Genomic DNA, 25,420 nt, shown 5'->3' with positions numbered 1-25,420 from the left:
GCGCAGGCCGGGGATGACTGGTTAGCCTGGCACTGAGGACCGTGCGGGTCACATCCTGCTCCCAGCGGCCCCAGACATGCTCTCTTCGCGGACCAAGCCGGGCCCGCTCGCTCCCGAGTCTGTGGCCGGCGCGCGGATCCGCCGCTCGTAACGCATGTCCGAAAGAGACGCGGGGCCCAGTCGGCTTTCCCCGACACTCAGACACACGCCCTCACTCTCAGGCAGACGCGCGCACTTGACACAGACACACACCCTCGCCGGCCGCCTAAGCTCCCTGCAGGTGTTAAGGGTGGACACCTGGGCAGCCACGCACTTGGCTTCGGGGCCGGGGTGGGGGGTGGCGGTGAAAACTCAGGCCCGCCGGCCGCAGGCCTCAAGCCAGCCCCTCCCTACACTCACTTTCCTTACAGCCTGGGCCCTGTGCGGACAACTGTTTCAGTCCTGGGGCGCCTTTCCAGCGAGGGCGAAGTCCGCTCATGGGACCTAGACGGGCTGAAGGCTCTGGGCCCTACCCATCAGAAGTCCTTGAGGCGTGTTCCGGGGCGCGGTTCCAGGAGGCTGGGAGACCTGCCGGTTTTGGGGAGTCACTGATCTCCCCAAAGCTCAGCGGCGCTAGATGGCCAAGGGTGGGGCCCTCAATTTGCTGGGCCTGCCCTGGTCTTCTCGGAACGATGCAAAAACTCCCCTCATCTTTGCATCACGCTATCTTGCTGTCCCGAGAACCTGAGAGCCCGAGTCTCCGACCTGGATCCTGCTCCGCACTTTCTGGGGTTGCAAGTCTTTCCCTAGAGGCTAAATCCTGGAGTTTTGGTCTTTTTATGTGACCCCACCCTCTTTTCTTCTTCCCTTTCATTAATCCCTTCCTTCCTTTCCTTATTCATTCATACAGCAAATTGTGAGCTCCCAGCGCGTCCTTCTTTCACTCGGCCACACCAGCTGGGGTCGTCGGGGGATCCCCAGCGGTGACGCAGTTGGAGAAGGGCACTCTGGCTTCCAAATAACCAATAGAATCCCGGGGCCTGGGGCATGAGGTCATCAGTGGTGATGCCCATTGGTTCAGGCCTGGACGTGGAGGGGGTCCCCATAGCAACCGACGGTGCGTCCGAGCGTAACCTGGAGAGTGGTCTTTGCTTGTGCTTCAACGGCAGCTTGGGTGGTGCTTGGGATGGGGGCGGGGAGGCGAGGGTGGAGCCCTGTTTCCCAGGTCCTGCAGTCCTAGCCCAGCCAAGCTCTTATTTTTCTTGAGATCATCTTTCTCACTCAAAGTAATGGGCAGTGCCACTTAACCCAGGAAGGTTAGGAGGGGAGTATTGGCAACAGCGTTGGGGTCCTGGGTATGGAGCTGATGCCACCCGGAATGTTAATTATGAGCTCCTCGCTTTCATCTGCATATCGTCTGCATCTCATTTGCATTCTCTTCATTTAAGGTCAAATTGGGCAGACATCTCCACATCCCCAGCTCTGTTGCCTGTCTGTATCCCAAATCTATCCCTTAGTGGCTCTCTAATCTACCTCTCAGTTGTCCAATTCCTTACCCCACCTCTCCTCCCAGCCTCCGGTCTCTCCATGGGTGGGAAGGGGCACAGCCTAGCGAAAGGAGAAAGGATAAGAAGGCTGCCTCTCCCTCTGGATGTTTGGTGACAGATGGGGAGGGCTGGTCTGTACTGCCTAGAGACTAAATTGGCAAAGAAAATGGTGGGGGGAGGTGCCCCGGGCTGAGATGAGGGTCTCCAGGGCCAAATCACCCACATGCCCGACAGGGTACTGGAACTAGGGATGCCTGCTTCCAGCAAGGGGTAGGCCTGCCCACCTGTCTGGTGCCAGGGCAGCTTCCTTCCTCCAATTAAGCACTAATGAGGTGTCATTAACCCTTACCTTGCCTGCCAGCCCTCAGGTGGTACTCAAATTCATGGGCTCGCACCGAGCAAAGAAGGAGAAAGGAGGGACTTTGAGGAAGCTAAGAGGCAGTAGGGTCAGGGGACCAGCAGACAAGAAGGTGGGACCAGAGGCCTGAGTAGCCTGCACTGGTTATGCTCTGTGTGCTTCTGAGGGACTCTAGGCATGGGTGTCTCACTATCTGAATACATTTATTCTTCTGTTCATCAATTCAACAATTATTTATTAAGCACCTCACCTACTCCTATTAACTAAATACCAGGCTGCATGCTAGATGCTGAGGATATACACTTGCATAAGACAGGATCTCTTCCCTTAAGGAATCTTCAGATTACTCTAGAAGACAAACTGGCCAGCAAATAATTACAATACCAAGTGCAAATGCAGTTATGGAACTGTGCAGAAAGTGCTATGGGAGCACAGGGAAGATGGACTGTCAGAGAAGACTTGGGTTTTGAAGGACAAAGTTTATGGCATGGAGGAGTGGTGTAGGACTAACCATGCTTGTGTGTTTGACTCAGTGTATGGGCCCATGTTTAGCTGTGTTTTCAGTACTGCTGGTGTCTGCCCTCCCAGAGCTGTATGTTTTGCATCTGTGTGTATGTGTGTGAGTGTGTATGTGTGTCTGGATTTTCTGTGTCTGGAATCCCTTCTCCCGAACACACATTGTGGTTTCATTACAGATCAGTGTTTGCTGTGACGCTCTGGTGCAGATTAGCCTGAACCTGCCCAGCCCAGGGGAGGGGAAGTGGAGAACTGATGTTGGTTCTTTGGGAAGAGGTGGACAGGCACCATTTTCACACCTCGGGGCCCAGACCCTTGACACCCCAAGTAGCAGCAGGCTAGCCAAGGGAGGCAAGGGCTGGGCTACGGCCTAGGGTGTGCCCAGGCCATGGTCCCCTCTGCCCCTGGCTCCTCACAGGAGACGTGGGGGTTACAGCCACCACTCCCCACCAAGATCTCAGGCCCCCTCCCCCAGCCTGTTCCTCTTCTGTCTGTGGAGGAGCAGGCCGGCTCAGGCCTGCCTGCTGGCTCTCTCCCACTGGGACCGGATCCTTTCCAGGGGACACGAGAGGGCTGGGGAATGCTCGGGCCTAGTGGGAGGCCCCAGGTACTCTATCCTGGCCCTGTGCAGCTCTCTCCAGCCTGGATTCTCCCCACCCACTCTGGGGTGTCACTTCTCTGAGTTTTGCCCAGACATAGCCATCTTCGTCAGGGAAGCGCTCAACCAATAGGCAGAGGGTAGGGGCTAGAGCTCTGGCAGTGAAGACTGGCCTGGGGACAGGTGGGGTGAGGAGATTGTGATGCTACTCAGAGACTCTACCCCAATTCCTTCTGTCCCTTTGCAGCCACTTGCTAGAAAGCTAAATTTCGGTGGCAGGAAAGAGAAGAGACTGTGGATCTAAGGAGAGTTTTAGGGGTTAAGGAGAAGCTCTGGGGTCTGAGAAGAAGGTCAAGGACCCCTCCTTTCACACTGCCAAGGATGTGAGCTTCTTTTTGGCTGTAACTTCTCCTCCCCCTCATTCTATCTAATCTTTTCCTATCCCATCCCTACTCCCCAAGCCCAAGGTCACCTGTCCCAACTATGATAGCTATTAAGAGAAGTTTGGAGATGGGGAGGAACAAGTGAAAAAGAGAATCTGAAGCTAGTTTAGGTGGGCAGACCTCAGGATAACAATGATGAGGAGGCCTCCATCAATCAAGCACCTTGTGGGTCCTAAATTCTGTGCTAAGTGCTTCCCAGACATGGATCTTAATCCTCATAACAGCCAACTCTTCGAGGGTGTCATTATCCCCATTTTACAGCTGAGGAAACAGTCTCAGAGAAGTGAGGTGACTAGCACAGCCAGTGAATGGTGGAAATGGAATTCGAACCGAAGCCCATCCTGTTAACTGCCAAGCCCAACTGCCTCCCTCTCAGCTTTTCTAGAAACACATTCAGAGGATCCACACGCACCTCCATTGTAACACCCCAGAGAAGCCTCTCCACTTCAGGCTTCTGAGCTCGCTGGCCTCATTTGAGGGATCAGGGCATGACTAGAATCAGAGGTTATGACACCTTAACCCCACCCACCAAGCCCTGCATTCTAATTTCCTGTGTCCTGGACCACACATCAGTGCACCACGTTCCCTGCTGTCAGTCATGTGTGTGGTTCCATGTCAACTCATGGACATCAGAGCACCATGTAGCCATGCTGACACACACATCACACTTGGAAGTCAGAAGATACGTACATTGCCCTCCTTGTTGGCACCCAGGGTCCCGTGTTAGGACCACGCCAACAGGCTGCCTGCACTGAGGCACACACATGGGCCCTGGGCAAGGTGCGGAACCTGTGAATATTTCATGTCTGGAACTGGCGGCTGCCTCTCCCGCTCACATGTGTGCCTGATCCTCCCTCTCACAGGCTCCTTGTTTATTTGTTTAATGAATTATTTATCCATGGCCCCCCCTTCCGTCCTGGCCTCCCCCTCCCCCAGGCCCTAGTCTCCATGATTTATTGAACACAGCTCGGCTCTGTGGTTGCCACCCGATGTCCCGGGAGCTGCCTTGGGCCACACAGCCTGAGTACTCCCTCTGCCCTTGACCTGTTCAGCTCCCTGCTTCCTTGGCCCCAGGGGGAGGGGTGGGTGGGGTAAGGCACCACATTCAGAGAACTCCCAAGGGCCTGACTCAGTGCCCCTGGAGAGAACATGGCAGCCAGCAGCATACTGGCAAGCCTGAGGGTCAGAGGGAAATGTAGGCAGAGCCTGCAGGAGAGGAGAAAGAGGCCTGAGGCCCTAGAGAAAGAGGATCAGCCCCATGGAGAGAACCCCAGCTTCCACAGAGGCCCTCACTCTGCAGAGAGGTGTCAGGCAGGGCCCAGGCCTTAGAGTGTTTCAAGCTATAGATTGTAACTGATTAAGGGTGATACAATCAAGGAATCAATTTTCTGGGTCTTAACGAGCTTTGTACTTTATTTAATAAATTTTTAAGAATAGAACAGAAGAAAAATATGAGTGCATCTTCTGTAATACGGGTAAGTATTGCTTCATGAAACATTATTTCAGTTATATGTGAATGTGTGTGCGTCTGTGTGTGTGTGTGTGTGTGTGTACTGTATTGCAAATGCAAAATATACATCTTATTGTGAGTCACAGTCAGGAAAGATTTGAGTCACTATTATAAACTGAGGCCCTAGGCCCCATTGATGGAGGCCTGGGTCCTTCCATGACCCAGATGCCACAGAAAGAGGCTTAGGCCTCAGATCCGGTTCCAGGCCTGTAGACAGTGGCCCAGATCTTTCTTACACACAGAGACCCAAACCCTAGAGAAGTCCAGACCCCATGAATAGAGGCCTATTGACAGGCCTAAGCATTATAGCTGGAAGCACATATCCTATACTCAGAACTGCCACATACAGGTGTGCAGTTTGTGCCTGCCACAAAGGAGCCACCCAAGAAGTAGTACAGGCGATCAGCCCAAGCTCCCTCACTAAGACAGAGAGACACATAGGGCCACCTCCCACAGAAGGAAGCAGCACCTTTGTTTTTGCACAAAGGCACCGCTTGCCAAGAGATGAACCCTAAGGACTGGGTCTGCATAGAGGGGTGGTTTTTCTAATTCACCCAAAAGCCCAAATCAGCCAGCACCTAATTTAGATAGGGGCCCAGATAGACAGAGCACCATATCCCACAGACAGAGGCCTAGGCTCTATAGAGAGTATCTCAGAACTTAAAACCAGAGGCTTAGACCCCATAGAGAGAGCTGCTTAAATCCTGGAGAGAGAGCTCCAAACTGTAGAGAAAAGAACTCAGTTATTATTGAGCAGGGGTTGAGGGAGAGCACGCTAGATTCTAAAGAGGAGTATCTGAGCCCTACAGAAAAGGGCCTAAATCGTTAAGTGGGACCCAGATTCTATAAACAGGGCTTCTAAAATGGAATTTAAAGTCCTAGGCCAAACCAGCAGGCTCCCACTCCCCATGAATACGGGCAGCCTCTCTGCCAACTGTGGGCCCAACAGAGAGAAGCCTCCCTTTGCAGAGCAGGGATGTGGGTAGGCAGGGAGGAGGCTGGGATTTGTGGCACCTGGAGTAGGCAGGTCAGCCTCATTTGGGTGAAACAAATCTCCCTGGGGATGAGGAGTCTGGGGGGACGGAGAGCTGTTTGCAATGTCCCCCATTCCCCCCCAAGGGGCCTAATTTATTTTCTGGCTTCTGAGAAGAGAGAGGAGATCTCCTGGGGTGAAGAGGAGCCCAGAGAGGACAGAGCCTGCTCTTGCCTGGCAGCAGCTAGGCACAGGGCTTTTTCTCGTTGGCACTGCCCCTCCCCCAAACCCAGCATCTGAGGCCAAATTGTGGTCAGGATCCCTTTCCCGCCAACGATAAGCAGATAAAGAGGGCCTGTATGTCCTCTCTCCTGCAGTAAGAAGAAAAGGGCATCATGCCTGTCACCCTGGGCACAGGTGGTTGGATTGGTTTCTGAGAGTCTGGTCTGAGACCTGGTCCTCCTGATCACGCTTAATCTGAGCCTCTCCAAAAAAGGGGATGAGGGGTGGATACCCCCTAGGTCCGGATTCTAGACCCTTTCCCTCAACTTCTACTTCATAGGAAAAGAGAGAAGAGGAGAGGGCAGAGCTGAGTGTGTGTCAGAGTGTGTGCATGGTCTTGTGTGTGAGTCACTGTGTGTGTGTCTGGGTGTGTGCTCCTAAATCTATGTGTACCTAATCCCTGTGTTTCTACAGATCTCTAGTTGTCTGATAGTACCTTTACTTGTGTGTGTCTCCGAAGGGTTATCTGTGTGTGTGTGTGTATGTCTGTATCAAACGCCTGTGTTTCTATGTTTTCTGCCTCTGGGTGTCTGTGCCTTTTCTCCTGAATGTGTGAGTGTAATGTCTGTGTCTGGGTGCCACTGTGAGGACGGTGACTATGGTGAGAGCTGGAAGACAAGGTGCTCTGCCTGCTGCCCTCTTGTTAGCATCTGTTAAGAGTAGGAGTGAGAATGCCTGGGGACACCACTGGCTGCGCTGGGAGGGGGCTCTGGTTGGGTGTGAGTCAAGAATCCTTTGTAGGTGTCCTAGGGAAGCCTGTTTTGCTCTAGCTGACTCTCCTTGGTCCCTCCTCTGCCTTGGGCCCTGGACTGCCGAAGGCCCTTCCAGCACCCAGTATTGGCATTCTTGGGGGCTGAGCTACTCTACCCTACCTCCAAGAAAAATAAGCCGCCTGCTCAGCTGGGGGCTTCAGGTCAACAGCTGTCAGGTCCTAGGTGGCAGCTGAGGGCTTCTCAGCCACCCTCTAGAACCCACTTGACTCCTCATGCACATGGGAAGAGGGGCATAAAGGGAGCAGAGGACCAGACTGTTCAGAAAGGAGGGGGGCCTAGTTCTACTTATTAAGGGGTCCTGGACCCCCAGCTTCTTTTCAAGTCTCCTTCGCCCCATCCCAGAAATGAATGTTCACAGGAGATAAAGATCCCTGTCTCGGCCTCCCTAATTCTTCTCCTGGGAACTCCAGATTGGGGAGCTGAAGGCCCAGGGCCGGCGGTAGCAAATTAAACCTAAGAGTGAGAGGCGAGCAGCGCCCCGGTTGTTCCCGAGGGGGCAGCACGGTCCTCACCTCCCACGCGCCGCGCGCGCTCCGGGCCCGAGCGGGGCGGGGCCTGGCGGGAGCGCGCCAGGGGCGGGGCTTCAGGGGCGCACCCGGGAGGGCGGAGGGAAGGGCTGGGGGCGTGGCCTAAGGCTCTGGGGCCGGCGGCGGCGGCAGCAGGGAGCTGGGAAGCAAGAAGCCGGGAGCGCGGGGCTCAGTCGGGGGGCGGCGGCGGCGGCGGCTCCGGGGATGGCGGCGGCTCCACTGCTGCTGCTGCTGCTGCTTGTGCCCGTGCCGCTGCTGCCGCTGCTGGCCCAAGGGCCCGGGGGGGCGCTGGGAAACCGGCATGCGGTGTACTGGAACAGCTCCAACCAGCAGTGAGTCGGGGGCCCAGGGAGCCCATGCGTCCCGCGTCAGTGAGAGGGGGAGGCCTGGGAAGTCCTGGGGGAACCTGGGGTGGGAGTCCTGGGAGACCATAGCTGGGGGCTAGGAGGCGAGGGAGAGGGGGAAACACTCTGTGGGCATCTATGACACTCGGGGGGTGTCTAAAAGAGGCTGTTAAGGTATAGTAACCAGGGCTTGGGCCGTGCTGAGGAGGCAGCTCGGGGACACCCCACCCTACCTTGGCTTCTCTCCACACCCGCCTCTGGAATAGCTTACCCCCACCGACAGTCCCCCCATCTTCCTCTCCTTCGGCCGGGCTGGGGTTTGGGAGTACCAGTGTGCTGGGGATAGGCCGCCGCACTTGGGGGACCCAGGGATGACCTGTTTTCAGCCGTGAGGGTTTCAAGGGGTTCTATGACTCCTGCTTTTAAAAGTGGAGTCCAGAGCTGAGGCAAGGAGTCCGACCAAGCACCTCCTCAGAACGAAGGCGAATGGGTTACCCTGGTTGTATGGATAAGCCCGGTTGGGGTGACCTGGGGCTGGGCCGCCAAGTTGGGGGGCTCTGGAGGTGCTGCTTGGATAGGATGGGAACATGGGGTACCGGCAAAAGGGAGGGAGGCAAGGAGACGGCGTGTCACACACGCACACACACGCCCGGGCTGGGGACGGCGTGTGGCTCCAAGAGTGAGCGGGCGTGCGCGGCTGTCAGTGTGCGTGTGTGTCTGAGTGTGTGATTTGTGTGTCTGCGTCGGCGATTGTCTGGGGGTGGGAGCGGGCGACGGGTCGGGGAGGGGGCTGTGGTCGCTGTCCGCGTGGCCGGCCGCTTCTGAGCTAGGGTGGCTGGCCGCGGTCTGGGCGGGTGTCAGGGCGGCCGTGTGGTTTCCCGGGGTGTGTGAAGAGGCGGCTGGGTGCCGGCTGCGGGGCCAGGTCCTCATTCTGCTCAGTCCTTGCTGCCCTTGTCTTCTCCTCCCCGCCGAGCCGCCGTGTGTATCACCCCGACCGCCTCCGTGTGTGTCTGTGTGTGTGTGTGGAGGGGGGGAATCCCTGGGGACACGGGGGTCACTGTCACACCTACCCAGGCGGCGGCGGTGGAACTGTTTCTGGCTCCCCACTCCAGGGGGCGACTCGGGAGCAAATGGCGAGGCCCACAGGAGGGGACTGAGAAGGCCGGGCGGCCGCGACCCCCAACCTCCCTGGGGAGGGAGTGCCGCTCGCCGCTCCGCTCTTTGTTGTTTGGGGCTCTGCGCCTCCCCCTCTCTCCCTCCTCGCGCCCGGAGTGTCAGACTGGGGGTGGGGATGAGCCAGCGACGCCCCCCTCTCGCTTCCCATGGAAACCTCGGGGGTGGGGATACGGCCCCTCCCCCCCGGACCGGGACTCGGAGAAATCCGAGGGGCACTGGGGGCTGACTCCCCTGCTCAGTCTAGCTCGTCTCCCTCCCCCAGACTCACACGTCCGCCCCCCGCCCCGCTAGAGTCTGGCGGGGGGCGGGGAGCAGAGAGTGCGCAGGTGAGGGGCCCCGGGTTCCCTACGACCGTCAGGGCACCCCCATATTCTTAGGAGAAGCCAGAGCCAGGGGGATGCGGGAATGGCGGGGGGGGGAGGGATGTTGTCGATCAGGTTCCCCTCCCCTCATACACCTGGGCGCAGGTGAAAGCCCTGGGAGGGGGTGGGGAGCCCAGGTTCCGAGAGCCTCCTTTCTGTCTTCCCCGCTCCCCCACAGGTCTGGACCGGCAGAGATGGGAGGGGGCGCGCACCGGGCCGGGAGGCCGCCGCCGCCCCCGCCTCGCTTCCTCCGCCTTTGTTGCCGCTGTGCCCGGGCTCCCCGGCTCCCTCACTGCGGCAGCCGCGGCCCCATAAATCGTGAGAGCGACGTGCTCCGGAGCCGGGAGTGGAGAGGGCCAGGGAGCTGGGGGCGGGGCCGGGCCGAGCCACAGGCTCCCGCGCCCCCTCCCCCAGGTCACGTGAGCTGGGCTCCTGGCTCCCACCCCCCGTCACTTGCCGAGGGTCTCTGCCCCTTGGGATCATGTGGAGAGGGTCTTGCGACCCCGCCTCCTGGGGGTCACGTGGGAGTGTACTGGTGGAAATTGTGCGCTGGTCTCTGACAGACCTGGGGGCAGTGCCCTGCACAGCGACCGTGATCTCGCTTCCTATCTCCCACTCGGCCCCTCCGTTTGGTCCTCTGGAATAGGCGAGATCTATTCCCAGCCTGGCCCAGAAACTAGGGATTGGGCGAACTATACTGGAGGAAAGCGTGAGAGTGTGAGGTCGAAGGGTCCCCTGAGCCCGGAATCGAATGGGGGGTCGGGACTGGCCAATGGCCAAATATATGCGCCCAGGACCGTGTTCCATTTCTTTGCAGAAGTGTGCAAAGGTGCTGGTCTTCACCCCTATCTCAAGAAGTGTACGCAACATCTTTCTCTAGCTGTCTCCCTACCTGTCTCTTTATCTCTGAAATGTTTCTGTTGCTTATCTCTCTTTCATTCATATATTTATTGAACAAATATTTATTGAGGCTATACTACCTCCCTGTTGGTCTTTCTCTCTCTCTCTTTTCTCTCTGTCACCGAGTCTCTGCCCTGAACCCCTTCCCCGTCCCTGATATTCTGCTTTGCGTCTCTCCGTCTCCGTCTTTGCTGTCTGTGGGCCTCTCTGGAGCGGCCTCTACGTCTCTCCCTTTCTCCAAGCCTCTCTCCTGTCTCATTCTCTTCCCTCTCTCTCTCGGTTTCTGGATCCCTCTCTTTCGCTGTGTCTCACTCCCTTTCCCCTCTCAGTGAATCCGGTTTTTGTTCATCCCCCTCTCGGTGTGCGTCTCCCCCTCTCTCCATTTCTACGTGTCTCGCTTTCGGCGGGTTTCTCGCGCTTCTCCGCCGCTGCAGATCAATAAACCTTCGCCGCCGCCGCCGCCGCCGCCGCTGTCGCAGGGAGGAGGGGCGGGGATATGGGGCGCGCTGATTTTCTCCCATCCGACGCCGTCCGGAGAAGCCCAGGGCCCAGTCCCGGGCTGGCAAGACCCAGTGCGGTGGGGCGCCGAGGCCCGGGGCGCCGGAGGGGTGAGGGGGTGTCAGCGTGCACGCGCCGCCCCGCGAGCGTTCTCGCCAGTCACCCACCCAAGCCCGGGTGCGCGGACCCCACGCCGCACACACGTGGTCAGGCCTAGTCTGCTGGGGTGAGCGGCGCGCAGCCTCGGGGGCGCGCGCTAGAGAGAAGGAGAACCGGGGTCCGGTGTCTTTATCCCTCCTCCACTTCCTTAGCTCTGCATCCTGGCGTCTGGGGTGGGGGCAGGGATTTAACAAGTTCAGCTCTCTGGGGATCATTTCCCTACTCCCTGGTCCGTTAGACACCCTGTTTACCTGCCCCTAATTGCCCCAGGGGGAGAGGTTTGCTCCTTCCCCGCTCCCCCGCCGCCCACCCCACCAGGCTCGAGCAGGTAGGCCACTGAAGGAGTGAAAGTGAGGGGTGGGAATGCGCACCGGGGGCGGTGAGAGCCGGGAGAAATGAAATAACAGGGTGAGGGGGCACCCCCTCCGGGTGGGGTGTGTTGACACGCCTTTCTGGAGGAGAAATGGGAGGCTAGGAGGGGATGAAGTGAGGAAGAATAGAGAACTGTTTGAAGGGGCAGGCACGACCCAGCCCCCAGCCCCCAGCCTATCCTCTTCTCCCGTGGGGCGGGGGGTGGGGTGTGGCTCTAGGTTAGAGAGGTGCGGCCCTGGAGGGGGGGTGAGCTGTGGCGCTAAGCCGGGGCCTAGCGGCACCTCCCTCTTCAGTGCCAAGGCTGGGAGGATGACAGATTCAATTAAAGCGCCCAAGCCAAGCAGACACCTCAGGTCTCCCGGGAGGTGTGGCTGGGGATCCTGGCACCCAGCCCTTTGCCCCCTGTCCACCAGCTACCAACTGGGCACAGGCATTCCACAAGCAGTTCTTTCTCCCACATGCCCAGCTTGGGGAGGGAGGTGCATTTCAGGGGCTGTTCCACTCAGCCCAGGGATGGGAAAGAGGTGGCTCCTCTTCAGTTGTGGTCGCCCAGCAACCTTTGTATAAGGCTACTCCCCTCTGCATTAAGGAAACTGAGGTACCTGTAGGGATAGCTCTGGCTTTGGCTTCCTCTCTGCTAGAGCAGGGTGTGTTGTGGAGGAACTGGGCAGTGCCCTAGGGAGGCGCTACTTCAGAGGAGGGCTGGAAACCCGGGCGAAGCTAATGGACAGAGGCCCCAGTGTGCCTGTGCAGCTGCTCCAGGCCTGGCACTGGTGGCCCCCTCCTCAAAGCCTGTGGAGAAAACAGTAGACTTTGGGCTTGGGGATAGAGAGGCAAACCTGGGGTGGTGGCTGGGAGCTAGGCCTGGTCTAACCCGTTTTCCTGCTCCCAGTGCCCTAGGCAGAGACTCCTGCCCACCTGAGTGCCAGGGCCAAGGAGGGGCCAGAGTGACCCATCACTCCCATGGGGACCGAGTGGGGCTGGTGGCATTCCTGATGATTCAGGGAGGCCGTGCCCATTCTTACTGGGGTGCTCAAGCACCAGCTCTTACCTGCTAGGCTTGGAAGGGAGTATCTGGGGAGGGGGTGGCACAGGCAAGGCCAAGGAAGTACGGTGAGGTGAGGAGGGACTCTCAAGGCCCCATGCCATCCAAAGGCCTCCAAGCTCGCTTCCCTAATGGATCTAATTACTGTTTGTGGAACTGGAAGGTGCCTGGTGACATGGGGAGTGAGTCTCTCCCCTCAGGGAGTTCCAGGGACCAGGGACCCCAGTGGTTGGATGTTTTGCCAAGTACCCCATGCCTTCCTGTGTCCACCACAGTCCCCTCTCACTGCCAAGATGTGTGCATTCTTATGCTAAGGAAATTAGGGGAAACTCCTGCCTACTTCTCTGAGTTTCTTTCTCCATTCAGATGTTTCTCCCATCCCCACACCACTCAGTACCACCATGGAGAACAGTAATACCAACATTTTGATGGTAACTAGCAAGGCAGGTGGGGATTACAAGGGACCCAGCATCTGCTTCTCTGCCCATAGAAGGATCAGGGAAGTAAGAGGCACAGCCATCTTGTCTGGGCACTATGCCCACTACTCTTCCCAGCATCGTCATCACCTGGGGTGTTGGCGTCCAGGTTGAGGAGGGAGGTGTATAGAGACAGAAGTTTTGGCTGGTTAGCGTGACACCACACGGAGCCTTGGTGTTGAGTCCCTTAGCTCCCTGATCTATTGTGTCACGTTATTGGGGACCTCATTGTCCGTGGCCTCAGGGTGGAGGTCAGTGGGACTCAAGGTACAGAGGCCAGTCATACCGTAGAGAGAGCATGTGCCGGTGTGTGTGTGTATGGGAAGAGCAGGAAGAGAGCTTGCGATTGCTGGGGTCAACCAATACTGGCATGCCAGTCCAGCACACATATCACCTACTTTTTCTATGTGTATGCCGCCTGTGAGTGGGCGGTGAACATATTTGTGTGTGTGCCATAGAACTTGTGCGTGTATATGCATGAAGCCTCCATACATGCGTCTGTGAGGGCAGGTCCTGTCCGACTCGCCTTTGGGGCCGACTGGCAGCAGCAGGAAAGCATGCTGGGAGAGGCGATGGAGAGTGCGCATCCCTCGAAGGGATCCCTCCCACTTTCACACTTCCATTCCTTCTATCCTTCCTCCCTACTAGTGAATTATGGGGGATGGACAGAGGAAATCCGGGCCTGGGTCTGGGAGTCGCTGGGGCCTGCGCCGTTTCTGTGGTAACCAAAGCATACGTTCCCTTCTTCCCTCCACCCTTCTCCCCCGCCTCTTTTCCTTCGGAGGCCGGCAGGGCTTCCCTGTGCCTTTGCTACCCTCTGGTGGCCACCATGAGAAGGGCAGAACAAGGAGTGGGCCTGGAAGGATAGTTGGGGGACTGGCGGCACTAGGGCCCTGGGGACAGAGACAGGGACTGAGAAGGGAGGAAGCTCAGAAGAAAAACCGGGAGGCTCCGAGGACCCTGGGGAAGGTCTGCGGAGCGGTGAGGTGGAAAGTGGGTTGGCTTTGGGTTTGTTCTCTCTGACCCGCTTCCTCTCCCCACAGCCTGCGGCGAGAGGGCTACACAGTGCAGGTGAATGTGAACGATTATCTGGATATTTACTGCCCGCACTACAACAGCTCAGGGGTGGGCCCGGGGGCGGGGCCAGGGCCCGGAGGCGGGGCGGAGCAGTACGTGCTGTATATGGTGAGCCGGGCAGGCTACCGCACCTGCAACGCCAGCCAAGGCTTCAAGCGCTGGGAGTGCAACCGACCGCACGCTCCCCACAGCCCCATCAAGTTCTCGGAGAAGTTCCAGCGCTACAGCGCCTTCTCTCTGGGCTACGAGTTCCACGCGGGCCACGAGTACTACTACATCTGTAAGTGACGGCCAGGCGGCGGACCAGGGCGGGACCTAAGAGTGCCAGGGGGTGGAGTCCCGAGGGGCCGGCGGCGGGCCAACGCTGCAAGGCACTAGGTCTCCGTCGCTTGGAGTGATACCTCGGGATGAGGCGTGGGGGCTGGGGACCTCAGGGTTCCAGCTCAGAGTGTTGAGGCTAAGAAAGAGGTTAGTGGCATTCCGAACTTTGGGTCGCAGAGTCACTGTTTCTGTGAGGGCCATTTCTGGGCCGGGACCTCAGGGGTCATTGTTTCTTGAGGGATGGGACCCAAAGGGCTTCTAGGGCTGACGGCAGAGCCACCACGACCAATGCGCAAAGGGTGGAGGAGGTACTGAAGGACACTGCCCAAGAGGGGCAGTTTGGAGGGGGTGAAAAGGAGAGTTTCTGAGCGAGGAGGGCACGGGGTGTAAATCTGGAGAAAGCCACTCAGGCCCAATCTCCTTCCCAGCCACGCCCACCCACAATCTGCACTGGAAGTGTCTGAGGATGAAGGTGTTCGTCTGCTGCGCCTCCAGTGAGTATAATAGGCTCCCAGCCGCGACCCCATTCTCGGCTCCCCTGCTTTGGGGCTCCCCTGGCTTCCTGGGGGTGGGGGCGGAGGGCACAGGCGAGGGGGACTCGGTCCTCAGCTGTAACAGGGGGAGGGGATCCTGGCCCTGACTATCCCCTCCTCTCTCCCCCCCCTGCACCCCCCCCGCAGCATCGCACTCCGGGGAGAAGCCGGTCCCCACTCTCCCCCAGTTCACCATGGGCCCCAATGTGAAGATCAACGTGCTGGGTGAGTGCGCAGCGCCCTCTGGTGGCCACTGCTGGAACCGCAGCCCCCTCCCCGGTGCCTGCTCATCTTGCATGTCTTTCCTGGGGCCACCGATCTTTACCACCCCCGTGGGTGGCCACGTCCCCCGCTCCACTGCTGCTGCCGCTGCCGCGTGCCCCGCCCCAGCACTCAGCACAGCTCTCACCAGTCTGTCTATTCATCTATCCACAGAAGACTTTGAGGGAGAGAACCCCCAGGTGCCCAAGCTTGAGAAGAGCATCAGCGGGACCAGCCCCAAGCGGGAACACCTGCCCCTGGCGGTGGGCATCGCCTTCTTCCTTATGACACTCTTGGCCTCCTAGCTCTGCCCCCTCCCTTGGCGGGGAGAGATGGAGTGGGACTGGGACAGAGCAGGGAGCCTTTGGCCTCTCCAAGGGAAGCCTAGCCTTGGGGCCTAGACCCCTCCTCTGATGGCTGGAAGTGGGGTCTGCACCATACATCTGTGCCCACCCCTTCTGCCCCCTCCCCACCAAGTAGGGCACTGTAGTGGACCAGGCACAGGGACAACCAAGGGTTCCAAGTGGCCTTGTGGCTCTGGTAATGTTTGGTACCAAACCCGGGGGGCCATAAGGGGCAGTGTTCAGGACTCCCTGCCCCCGGTACCTTTCTCTGACCCCTGGTGCCCTCCCCCCTTGTCCCCCCCGAGAGAGAGATAAATGTGCCCCAGAGAGAGCAAATCGAAGTGTGGGAGACACCCCCAATCCCTCTCTTCCAGGGGCAGAACATGGGGAGGGGACTGGATGGGCGAAGGGGTGGCGCCGCCTGCTGCCCCCTTCCCCTGTTTACAGCAATAAGCACGTCCTCCTCCCCCTACTCCCACTCCCAGGACTGTGGTTTGGATTGAATCCAAGTTTACAAGTAGACACCCCTGGGGGGGCCGTCAGTGGACAAGGGTGACAAGGGGTGGGCATTGGGGTGCCAGGCAGGCATGTACAGACTCTATATCTCTATATATAATGTACAGATGGACAGAATCCCTCCCCCTCCTTAACCCCCTGACCTTCCCTGACATCCCCTTCCAGCTTCAGACCCCTTCCCCACCAGGCTAGGCCCCCCACTGGGGGACCACCTGGCCCCTCTTTTGTCTTCTGTGAAGACAGGACCTATGCAACGCACAGACACTTTTGGAGACCGTGAGACAACAACGCCCCCTCCCCTCCAGCCCTGAGCGGGGACCCAGCTCCCAGGACCTTGCCCTGCCCATCCTCTGTGGTCCCCACCCATTCTCCTGGGCCTTTTTCAAGTGCTTTGGCTGTGACTTTCATACTCTGCTCTTAGTCTAAAAAAATAAACTGGAGATGAAAATAACTGAGTGTGTGTAATTTCCAGGGGCCACCACTCTTCTGTACACTGGTTAAATAAACCCCACAGGCCACAGGGCCTGGGGAGGGGACAGGACTCTAGGGCCAAAGGGTCAACTGAACACCTTGTTCTGTGGCTCATCTGCCCTAAGGAGGCAGCTCTGAGTGGAGGGAGCAACAAGGGCTTCCGAGCAGGGCATGGCAACCTCTCTGAGCCTCAATCAGAAAATTTAGGTTATAATACACCTCTCACAGGGTTGGTGTAAAGATTAAATGGCAGAGGGAGTATGAGGCTCAATCAGTGATGGTTTTCTCCTTTTCTTCCCATTCCATTCTGTAACCAGAAGTTCTTGACTGGGGTCTATGGATTTCAGGGGGGTGTGAACCTAGATAGGAAAAAATTATATCTTTATTTTCACTCGCCTGTAACTGAAATTTAACATTCTCCTATGTACTTGGGCAATAAGCCACAGTAGTGGGCTTCCCTGGTGGCTCAGTGGTTAAGAATTCACCTGCCAATGCAGGGGACACAGGTTTGAGCCCTGGTCAGGGAAGATCCCACATGCCGCGGAGCAACTAAGCCCGTGTGCCACAACTACTGAGCTTGTGCTCTAGAGCCCCTGAGCCACAACTACTGAGCCCACGTGCCACAACTACTGAAGCCTACGCTCCTAGAGCCCCTGCTCTTCAACAAGAGAAGCTACCGCAATGAGAAGCCTGCGCACCGCAACGAAGAGTAGCCCCCACTCACCGCAACTAAAGAAAGCCCGCGCGCAGCAACCAAGACCCAACACAGCCAAAACTAAATAAATAAATAAAAATTTTAAAAAACAATGTGAAGGTAAAACAAAGAAGCTTTAAAAAAAAAAATAGCCACAGTAGTTTTAAGGGCGCCTGTGACTTTGTAACAGACACAGATGTGTTCAGACTGCGTTATAGTTTTTGAAGATATCTCAAAATATCATTTACTCTCATCACTACTTTGAAATAACCGTGGTTGTTAGATCTTGTTTTTAATGTGTTAATAAAGAAGCATATATATTACTATACCAAAAAATGTAAATGTTTTGATAACTGTGTTTCAATATAATTGGTTTCCTTTATAATCCTTTGTAATTTTATTTCTTTCATTTAAAACATTATGGCCAAAAGGCTGAGAGTTTGCGGGTGCTGTAGCCGCACATAACAACAGCACCCTACATCCATTAGGAGAGTGAGGGGACAGAAGGAAGAAGACGGGACAGTGGCTGAAGCCGTCAAAGGTCACAGCCCCACCTAAGCCCAGTGAGGTCAGGGTTGTACAGGTGGGCACTTCAGGAGGGCGGTGAGGGGTTGCTGATAGGGGCCAAGATCTATCCAGGCTTCCCTTGCCCAGCCAAGCTCCCTGGCCCAGGGAGGGGGTGCCTTTTTCCTCATTGCCAAGCAGTGACTCCAGCCCAACCAGGGCACTGTGTGGGCAGGCTGGGTCCTGGGTGAGTGCCCCTCCTGTGTGCCCTGTGGCTCTTGCCAGCTGCACTGTGAGTCTCTGAGCAGCAGGAACTGTGTCTTCTCCCCCTCTGTACTCATAAAACATGGGAAACGGAATTTCCACCGGACCGTGGAGAGTGGGTAGGTTTCCCACTGGCAGAGCTGGGAGGAGTGGGGGTGGGAGGGCAGGTGGGGAAAGGATCAGGGGCAGCCAGTGCACTAGTCCGAGGCTCCCTACGTGGAGACAGGACTTGAAAAGGTAGGCTCATCGATCTAGTCATTCATGGATTCAATCGACATTTATTGAGCGCCTGCTGAGTGCCAGGCCCTAACCTGGGTACTGGGGATACAAAGAAGACAGTCTCTAGCCTCAGATAAGCTCATAATTTCGCATGTGTTGATATGTGATGAGGAATCAGTGACACACACACATATGGCAATGTAACCAGGTGTAACATGGGTAAATGCCAGGAAGCTATAGGAACATGGGGGAAAAAAATCACACTCTAGCCTGGGGACGTAGGAGGAGGAGGTACACATAGCTGGGGCCCTACTAGGCAGTCTTGAGGGCCTTGAAGGCTGAGGAGTGTGGGCTTGTCCCATAAAGGAGCCAGGCTGCAGGCTCCCTCCAACCCCAGGGCTACGTGGGGTAGGAGCTGGCCGGCTGGGATGGGGAGGATCTAGTGGGTTCAAAAATCCAAGAATGGGGGGTTTCCCTGGTGGCGCAGTGGTTGAGAGTCCGCCTGCCGATGCAGGGGACACGGGTTCGTGCCCCGGTCCGGGAAGATCCCACATGTCGCGGAGAGGCTGGGCCCGTGAGCCATGGCCGCTGAGCCTGCGCATACGGAGCCTGTGCTCCGCAACGGGAGAGGCCACAGCAGTGAGAGGCCCGCGTACCAAAAAAAAAAAAAAAAAAAAAAAAATCCAAGAATGAGAAGGCTGCAAGAAGGCCAGGCATTCGGGAGCAGGAGCTAGAGCAAGCCAGCTTCCGTTCACTGAGCACCTACTACGTGCCAGGCACTGTGCCCAGTGCTTTACATGCACTGTGTGCATCATGCCCTTGGAAGCCTTACTACCCCAATAGCACAGACAGGAAAACTTGAGGGCCTAAGGGGCTACGTCCCTCAAGGCTGACATTCAAAATGGGTCTGTCTGTCGCTGTATTCTGACCATTGGACCCTGCATCACCACCTGGAACCCTTTCCCACAAATTCTGATTGCCTCCTGTCATCCCCTCCATCAGAGTCACTCAGAGTTTTTGGAGAAAGACATCAAAGGACTTCAGCTCTGGATTGGGGGAGCCAGTCCAAACCCCGCAGTTTACATATGTGAAAACCGAGGCTCAGAGAGAGCAAGTGACCTGCCCACAGTCACTTAGCTGTCCATGGCAGAGCCAGGACTGGAACTCAGGTTTTCTGAGCCCCCATTTTTTCCTATCATATTGTGATGCCCCAGAAAGGAAGATCTGCACCTTCCCAGGAATTGGAGACTGGTTTTTGAAACCCCTTAATCCCCCACAAGCAGGGATTAAGGAGGAAGCACGACTCACTTCAAAGATCGCTTTTCATTTCCCCTAAGGCTGGGGCTTCAGGAAGTTCTGGGGTGCTGCTGGGATCCCCCTCAGGCAAGGCTTTAGTTCCCAGAGCACGTAAGATGGAGTGGGGTGAGGGCTCAGCATTTAGATGCACAGATGACATGACCCTGAGCCCGCCTGGCACAGGGCCTCTGCCTTGTGGCACCAAGATCTGCATAGACCAGGGTGTCCTGGCCAAGGCAGAGGTGAGATGATGCCAGTGGTGGGCCTGAGGGCAAGGGCTGGAGGTGCGAATGAGGGCAGGGGTGGCAGGAAGGAAGGAAGGGGGCCTACGATCCAGACTCAATAGCTGTTGATGGAGAGGATAAAGCAGGGGAGGAGTGCACAGAACCAGATAGAACAGTTTGGGATACGGGACTGAGCAAGATGCTGGGGGGAGGGGGGCAGAGAGCGCCAGGACAACAGCAGGGCGTGGGAAAGCCAGGCTAAGCCACCTTCTTCCTGCTGCCACATCCCAGCACCTGGGATGCCCCTAGAATCTGCTGATGGCTGCCAGATGGTGCCCCAGGACCTGACATTCTGCTAGTGTCCTGTCCCCAGCCCGAAGGACAGGGCCCTGAGGCCAGGGAAGTTCAATTCCGTGAGCTGTGCCAGCTCCAGACTGGCAAATCCAGCTCCAGATGGCAGCGCGCCCACGCTGAGCAGGGTCCTCTTCCTCCTTGTTCTCGTCCTGGCCGCCTCCACAAGGGCCTCAAGAGGGTTCATAGCAACACACGCTGGAATTCCCAGAGGGTCCTCCTAGGGACATCCCAGGACACAGCCAGACAGAGACTCTCACACGGCCCCTTCCTTCCTGCCCTCCCCAGGGTGAAAAACTGCAGCCACAACAAACAACTCAGAACAGATTTTGGCTGGTGGAGTGACGTTCAGAGCCAGCCGCGTCCTCCCCTTCTGGACACGAGGTCAGCAGGGCCGTTTCTAACCCAGGCTGGGTTCAAAGTCTTGTGCCCTGGGTTGGGGGCCTGCAAGGGTGGGTGCTGGCCCTTGAGGGGAGCAGGGGGCTGCGCTGGAGGATGCTTTAGGCTCAGCCTGTTCTGAAGCCTGGGGCGGAGCGGAGACATCCCCGTCCATCCTCCATCTCAGGACTTCTCTGACCCCTTCCCCCCTTCTCTCCCTCCCTTCAGTTCTAGATGCTATGGGGCTGAGAGTGGACTTGGGCCAAGTCCACACCTGTCCAGCTTAGAGCTACTCAGCCCCAAAGCCTTACGCAGTCTCCCTTGCCATCCTTGTTCTGCCTTATCGGCAAACCCAGGAGCGTGGGCTGAGCTGGGGGGACATGGGTCATGGGTTAGATGTGGTGGTGACATGGGCTGGGCTGGGACAGAGATTGAAATGGAGGGACATGAGCTAGGACCAGGAGACATGGACTTGGATGGGGGGACACAGGTGTGGATGAAGGACATGAGCTAGGTGGGGGGAGGGCGAGGGCTAGCATGAGGGACAGAGGTGGGAAGTGGTGGGGACACATAGGCTGGGTAGCTCAGCCCCGGGATGACACACTGGCAAGTGTGGTGCTGACACAGGGAACAGCCCAGATGTGCTGGGGCCAGGCCAGACAGGATACTTTGGGCCCAGAGCAGGAAGAGCAGCTGCAAGCAGAACCCAGCGATGCTGGCCTGAGATCTGAGCCAGGGAGGCCTGGCCTCTGGCTTAAACAGAGGTTGGGGGGAGCGGGGACAAATACAGCTCCTCCTCCAGAGGGTCAGCGTCACACGCTTGGCTTTCACCGCAGCACCTGGCCGGGGTTAATTACAGGGCTGTCGCCAAGCCTGGCTATAAGTGGATGAACCGGCCTGGGGACCTGCGAGAGCTCAGCTCAAGTGGCTTGGCGTCCCCCCCAACCTGCCACTGAGAGGCTGGTGTTGGCCAGGGGACACTTCGGCTTCACATTCGCGCTCATGCACAATTTTGCACACTTCAGTTCACACCCGGGCATATAACCTCACAACCTTGCAACCCCATGCTTTCAATCAAATTCCCTGCTCTGAGATGGGGTGGGGGGGGAGGAATGACAACCCTGAAGGGCCTCAGAAAGGAAGGCAGGGGCTTTGTTGACACAGCTGAAGTGGAAGGGTCCTCCCTGGGCCAAGGGAGCAGCTCAGGCAGCCCGGGCCCGCCGGCAACCCCTGCCCCTGCAGCCGCCCCGCGGGCAGGCCCCGGACACACACCGCTTCGCCACTTCCACACACATTCCGGCGTGCACGCTCAACACACTTCAAAGCCACACTCCCACCCTTCACGGGCACCAGGCACGCACAGGAAGGTCACACTAACACACTCAACAAATGAGAGCCCACACACAGGTGGAGGGGCTCACAGGCACCCAAGCCACACTTGCACCCAGGGTCACACAGGGTGACACGCTTGAGGACTGGCATCCGACAGATGACAGTTGCCAACACAGACCACGCTGACGGCCCCAACTAAACAAACAGTGTTTCCTGCCCGGAAGGGCAGCAGCCAAACCGGCTGGACAAAGTCTGGAGTCCGGGAAAATCTAGGGGAGGGAGAGGGTGGGGTGTGGGAGAGAGCAGGGCCACATTCACGCCCTCTGGAACCTACAGGTTCCTAGGACCCCAAGGATATGCCCAGACACACTCACAGACACAGGGCGAGGCAGGGGCTTCTCACCCACGTCCATACGTACACAGAGACATGAGTCCACACCGGCATTAGACACAGATGCCCACCGCAATTCCTCCCAGGGGCCCTGAACAACCCTCCCACTCCTGTCATATGCTGATCAATAAGGAGACAACAATGAAAGGGACCCCTCTTTGCACACCACGGACACGCCTTCACACACACGCACCAGACCCTGAGCCTGGGATAGGGACCCGGGGAGAGACCAACAGAGCCTGCCCTGCTCTTTGTGGGCCATGTCCCCACACTTACCACCCTGGGCACCAGCACTGCCCACTCTGGGCACAGACCCCCCCTACACCCAGCCCTGGGTCTGGAGGGTGATCCTGGCACCCCTTTGTGTCCTGAGGCCTGTCACCTGGGGGCTCTTCTAGGCCTGCCAGCATCTGGTCTGACCCCTAGAAAGGGCTCACAATGCGCCTTGGGAGCATTCTTCACTCCTCGAGGGCTAAGCACGCCCCAGGCCCTGTGCTAAGCCCTGGGTGTACGACCCAGAGGGAAAGGGCCACTTGGCTGGGCCTGTGGGCAGGGCCACCAGGGACGGCTTTTGGAGAGATGAGAGGCTTGAGGGACGGGTGGTGGATTGCCAGCTAGCGTGTGGGAGTTGGCTGGTGCACTAGGAGGGAAGACAGGCCCGGCAGAGGGGGCGGCTGACCAAAAGGGCAGAGGCTGTTATGTTTATGTTTCATAGCATAAGCAGTCACAAAAACATTCACACTCGCAGCAGAGCACACCCTTTTCACACAGTGCACCTTCATGCACACACACACACACACACACCCCTCGGGCACAAGTCTGCGGTCCCATTCCCTCCCGGACTACCCTGTCGGCGCCGCTCCCACAGTCTCTGTGTGCATGGCGCCCCCTAGAGGTTCTCTCGCACATCTGCGCCCTGGCTGAGGGGCCGCCTATCGTGCGTGGGTGTTCGCCGTGACACCCGCAGCGAAGGAGCCTCTTCTCCTGGGACAGGTGGCTGGGCAGCTGGGAGCATCGGAGCAGACCGTGAGCCTCCCGGCGCTGGGGACAGCGGGGAAGCCAGGGAGACTGTGGCCGCTAGGGGCCTCAGAAGCGGCAGGTTCTCTTGTAGCCAAGAGCACGTAAGCAGAAGCCCGAGTTAAAAATAGGCTGGATTTCCTGCCAGAAGGTGGCAGAAGAGGAAGCGCTTTTCTGACGGTACTTATTCTGTCCTAAACACCTGGAGGCTCTGTGGGACATCCCCCCTGTGCCCCCTCCCACCCCTGTGGTCTGAGGAAACCAACCCAAACGCTCAGTTTTTAGAGCAGGCAGCCAACATGCCCCTGTGGATGCTTGTGACCGTGTCTCCATTTTTTGTCTCCTTTATTATCTTATTAAGCTATACTTTTAAACGTGTGTGTGTGTGTGTGTGTGTGTGTGTGTGTGTGTTTCCATAAGATTACAGAATGTATCTTTAATTTATCATTGACTATCTTCTTCAAGTAATATTATACCACTTAGAGTGTAAGCACCTTACTTGGTCTATTTCCCACCTCCTAGCCTCTGTGCTACTGTTGTTCTGCATTTTATTTCTACATATCCCATAAATCCCACACACATGATCGTTTTTGTTTTAATCCCTCCACTATCATTTAAAGAGAATTTTAAACTAAGAAAATAGTCTCTATATTTACCCATATATTTACCATTTCTGGTGCTCTTCATTCCTTTGTGTAGATGGAGATTTCCATCTGGTATCATTTTTCTTCTGCTTGAAATTTTTTCTTATAGTGCAGTTCTGCTGGTAATGAATTCCTTCAGCTTTTGAATGTCTGAAGCATCTCTATTTCATCTCCAGTTTAGAAAGACATCTCCACTGCATTCTAGGTTGACAGCTTTATCATTTAGTACTTTAAAGACGTTGCTCCACTGTCTTCAGGCTTGCGTTGTTTCTGACGAGAAGTCTGCTTCTCTTTTTCCTCTTTACTTAACCTGTTTTTTGCACTGGCTGCTCTTAAGATTTCCTGTTCATCACTGATGTTCAGCAGTGATTAAGGCAGATTATGATGTGCTTTCATATTTCTTGTGGGTTTGTTGAGCTTCTTGGATATATGTGTTTATAGTTTTTATCAAAAACACAAAGTCTTGGGCTTCCCTGGTGACGCAGTGGTTGACAGTCCGCCTGCCGATGCAGGGGACGCGGGTTCGTGCCCTGGTCCGGGAGGATCCCACATGCTGCGGAGCGGCTAGGCCCGTGAGCCGTGGCTGCTGAGCCTGCGCGTCCGGAGCCTGTGCTCTGCAACGGGAGAGGCCACAGCAGTGAGAGGCCCGCGTACTGCAAAACAAACAAACAAAAAAAAAAAACACAAAGTCTTTTGGCCATTATTTCTTCACATATTTTTCTGTCACCCCTCTCCCCACCTTTCTGGTTCTCCAAACAGGTATATATGCTGCTTGATAGTATTCCAGAGCTCACTGATTACTACTATATGCTACTACTACTGCTACATCCTCCTCCTCTCCTTCTTTTTCTTCTTCTGTTTTTTTCCTCTCTGTGTTTCATTTTAACTTTCTATTGCTAAGTCTTCAAGTTCACCCAGCTGTTTTCTGCAGTGTCTAATCTGCTTTTAATCCCATCCAGTATATTTTTCATCCCAGGCACTGTAATTTTCAATTCTAGAAGGTCAATTGCTGTCTTATCTTACATCTTTCACATCTATCCTTATTATGTTCCTGTGTTTCTTTATCTTCCCGAACATATGGAATATATTCATAATAGCTATTTAAAATCCTTCGTGTACTAATTCTATCATCTGTGTCATTTCTGGATCTGTTTCGATTGGTTGATTTTTCTCATTTTGGGTCGTATTTTCCTGCTTTTTTTCGTGTGTGGTAGTTATCGGTTGGATGCCAGACCCTGTGAATTTTATGTTGTTTGGTGCTGGCCTTTTTTTTTAAATTGCTTTGAATATTTTTGAGCCTTGTTCAGAGACACAGTTAAGTTACTTGGAAATAGATTGATCTTTTAAAACTTGCTTTTAAGTGCCATTTGGCAAGACCGAAACAGCCTTTCATTTAGGGCTAATTTGGTCTGGCCACTGAGACAATACTCTTCTGAGGAGGCTACTTGATGCCCATGTATCAGCCAGGAACAGGGAAAGTTTAATATAAAGAATTATTGGAACTTCCCTGGTGGTCCAGTGGATAAGAATCCACCTTCCAATGCAGGGGACACTGGTTCGATCCCTGGGTGGGTAGCTAGGATCCCACATGCTGCAGGGCAACTAAGTCTGCGCACCACAGCTACTGAGCCCACATGCTCTGGAGCTCGCACCACAACTAGAGAGAAGCCTGCGCGTGGCAACGAAGAGCCCGTGTGCTGCGATGAAAGATCCCGTGTGCCGCAACTAAGACCTGACACAGCCAA

General features: G+C 56.3%; 1 protein-coding gene across 10 annotated transcripts; it reads left to right on the top strand.

Moving 5' to 3' along the window:
* The first annotated feature begins 7,620 nt into the window (after window positions 1-7,620).
* EFNA3 (ephrin A3) lies at window positions 7,621-17,373 on the top strand. 10 transcript variants are annotated; one of them, XM_060137114.1, is made up of 7 exons: window positions 8,716-9,352; window positions 9,567-9,706; window positions 13,882-14,195; window positions 14,665-14,730; window positions 14,917-14,994; window positions 15,205-15,293; window positions 16,679-16,942. In XM_060137114.1, the coding sequence occupies exons 1-7, from the start codon at window positions 9,173-9,175 to the stop codon at window positions 16,772-16,774; spliced, it is 963 nt and encodes a 320-aa protein (XP_059993097.1). In that variant the 5' UTR covers window positions 8,716-9,172; the 3' UTR covers window positions 16,775-16,942. The 10 variants fall into 10 exon arrangements, with proteins under 10 accessions (XP_059993158.1, XP_059993167.1, XP_059993176.1 ...); XM_060137128.1 differs by lacking the exon at window positions 16,679-16,942 and adding an exon at window positions 16,952-17,373 and having other exon boundaries at window positions 8,718-9,352; XM_060137122.1 differs by lacking the exon at window positions 16,679-16,942 and adding an exon at window positions 16,130-16,341 and having other exon boundaries at window positions 8,721-9,352.
* The last annotated feature ends 8,047 nt before the right edge of the window (window positions 17,374-25,420 follow it).

Source organism: Lagenorhynchus albirostris, chromosome 2 (assembly GCF_949774975.1).
Source record: "Lagenorhynchus albirostris chromosome 2, mLagAlb1.1, whole genome shotgun sequence".
NCBI lineage: Eukaryota > Metazoa > Chordata > Mammalia > Artiodactyla > Delphinidae > Lagenorhynchus > Lagenorhynchus albirostris.
The sequence above is the reverse complement of the archived record's forward strand: the minus strand, read 5'-3'. Positions and strand labels throughout refer to the sequence as shown.